Here is a 2,500-nt window from a genome sequence, read left to right as displayed (position 1 = left end):
CAATAAACAACGAGAGTATGTCTTGCTCCCGACCTCCTTCAATCTTGCATTTCCTACTCTTGTAAATAGACAACTTTGCTTGCCCCACCACAAAATTCAACAGTTGCCACTTGGCCGCATTGGCTTTCCGATACCCAGCCCCAAAAATAAACCCCCTCTCTGTCCAAGTCTCTTCACAGTGCAAGAAAAACATTTTAAGGGCGTCTACCAGCACCCCCAATCTTTCACACTCAATGTAACAATGAAAAATTGTTTCTGGAGACTGACAGAAAGGACATTCACTGGAGACAGCCGAATTGATTCTGGACAAAAAACTATTAACGGCCAGCGCCCCCTGCAAGATTCTCCACTGCAGGTCGCCTGTCCTCTTGCTCAGCAGCCCCTTGTACAGGACCCTCCACACCGGCTTGCACTCGTTCGCCACCTGGAATTTTGCTCTCCATACTGTGTCCTGTCTCTCATTCAGCCCACCTTTATTAAAAGCAACAACACAGCACTTATACAACATTAACATAACAACATAAGAGAGACGTTAGAGAGAGAGAGAGAGAGAGAGACGTTAGAGAGAGAGAGAGACGTTAGAGAGAGAGACGTTAGAGAGAGAGAGAGACGTTAGAGAGAGAGGGAGAGAGAGAGAGAGAGACGTTAGAGAGAGAGAGAGAGATAGAGAGAGAGAGAGAGAGATGTTAGAGAGAGAGAGAGAGAGAGATGTTAGAGAGAGAGAGAGAGAGAGAGATGTTAGAGAGAGAGAGAGAGAGAGATGTTAGAGAGAGAGAGACGTTAGAGAGAGAGAGATGTTAGAGAGAGAGAGATGTTAGAGAGAGAAAGAGAGAGAGAGAGAGAGAGATGTTAGAGAGAGAGACGTTAGAGAGAGGGAGAGAGAGATGTTAGAGAGAGAGAGAGAGAGACGTTAGAGAGAGAGAGAGAGAGACGTTAGAGAGAGAGAGAGAGGGAGAGACGTTAGAGAGAGAGAGAGAGAGAGACGTTAGAGAGAGAGAGAGAGGGAGAGAGATGTTAGAGAGAGAGGGAGAGAGAGACGTTAGAGAGAGAGAGAGATGTTAGAGAGAGAGAGAGAGATGTTAGAGAGAGAGAGAGAGATGTTAGAGAGAGAGAGAGAGAGGGAGAGACGTTAGAGAGAGATAGAGATGTTAGAGAGAGAGGGAGAGACGTTAGAGAGAGAGAGAGGGAGATGTTAGAGAGAGAGAGAGAGAGAGAGATGTTAGAGAGAGAGAGAGAGAGAGAGATGTTAGAGAGAGAGAGAGAGGGAGAGACGTTAGAGAGAGAGGGAGGGACGTTAGAGAGAGATAGAGAGAGATAGAGAGAGACGTTAGAGAGCGAGAGATGTTAGAGAGAGAGAGAGAGAGATGTTAGAGAGAGAGGGAGGGACGTTAGAGAGAGAGAGAGGGAGAGAGGGACGTTAGAGAGAGAGAGAGAGACGTTAGAGAGAGAGAGAGAGGGACGTTAGAGAGAGAGAGAGGGAGAGAGGGACGTTAGAGAGAGAGGGAGGGAGAGAGGGACGTTAGAGAGAGAGAGAGACGTTAGAGAGAGAGAGAGAGGGACGTTAGAGAGAGAGAGAGAGAGAGAGAGACGTTAGAGAGAGAGAGAGAGAGACGTTAGAGAGAGAGAGAGACGTTAGAGAGAGAGAGAGGGAGAGAGGGACATTAGAGAGAGAGAGAGAGAGGGACGTTAGAGAGAGAGAGAGACGTTAGAGAGAGAGGGAGGGAGAGAGGGACATTAGAGAGAGAGGGAGAGACGTTAGAGAGAGAGAGAGGGACGTTAGAGAGAGAGAGAGACGGAGAGATGTTAGAGAGAGAGAGAGATGTTAGAGAGAGAGAGGGACGTTAGAGAGAGAGAGAGAGAGACGGACGGGTTCACGGTCAAACCTGAAGAGAAGGATCCACTGACTTTCTGTCTTCATCCCTCCCTCTCTCTCCCCTTGTCCTCTCTCCCTCTCTCTCTCTCTCTCTCTCTCTCTCCCTCTCTCCATTCCTTTCATCCTCTCTCCCCCTGTCCTCTCTCTCTCTCTCCCTCTCCAGACGGTACTACAACATCTTCTACGTGCTTCACCTGATGGACAACGTCGTCCCGGTGACGACGGGCGCCGGTCAGAACAGGTGACTCACTGGATCTCAGTGTGTATCTGGACCCAGGTCTGGGTCACAACACTAGAAGGGCAACGTTAGGACATTGGTTTGAGTGCGTAGAGCCGTTGGGAGAGGAGGTTGTTCAAACCCAGGTTTTAATGAACAGACGTCTGACTCCTTCGTCTCTTCTCCCTCGTCCCTCCTCTCCTCTCCTCTCCTCTCCTCTCCTCTCCTCTCCTCTCCCCTCCCCTCCCCTCCTCTCCTCCTCTCCTCTCCTCTCCTCTCCTCTCCTCTCCTCTCCTCTCCTCTCCTCTCCTCTCCTCTCCTCTCCCTCCTCTCCTCTCCTCTCCCCTCCTCTCCCCTCCTCCCCTCTCCTCTCTCTCCTCTCCTCTCCTCTCCTCTCCTCTCCTCTCCTC

At 50.2% G+C, this 2,500-nt stretch overlaps 1 protein-coding gene across 1 annotated transcript in view; it reads left to right on the top strand.

The window, feature by feature from the left end:
- Positions 1-2,500, top strand: part of fbxo18 (F-box DNA helicase 1) — a 22,365-nt gene that overhangs the window by 8,523 nt on the left and 11,342 nt on the right. The window contains exon 8 of the mRNA XM_084447652.1: positions 2,037-2,116. Coding sequence (XP_084303778.1) covers positions 2,037-2,116 — 80 coding nt within the window. The remainder of the gene's footprint in view (positions 1-2,036; positions 2,117-2,500) is intronic.

Source organism: Borostomias antarcticus (assembly GCF_949987555.1).
Source record: "Borostomias antarcticus genome assembly, chromosome: 13".
Lineage (NCBI taxonomy): Eukaryota > Metazoa > Chordata > Actinopteri > Stomiiformes > Stomiidae > Borostomias > Borostomias antarcticus.
Note: the sequence above shows the minus strand (reverse complement) of the source record. Positions and strands in the feature narration are given on the sequence as shown.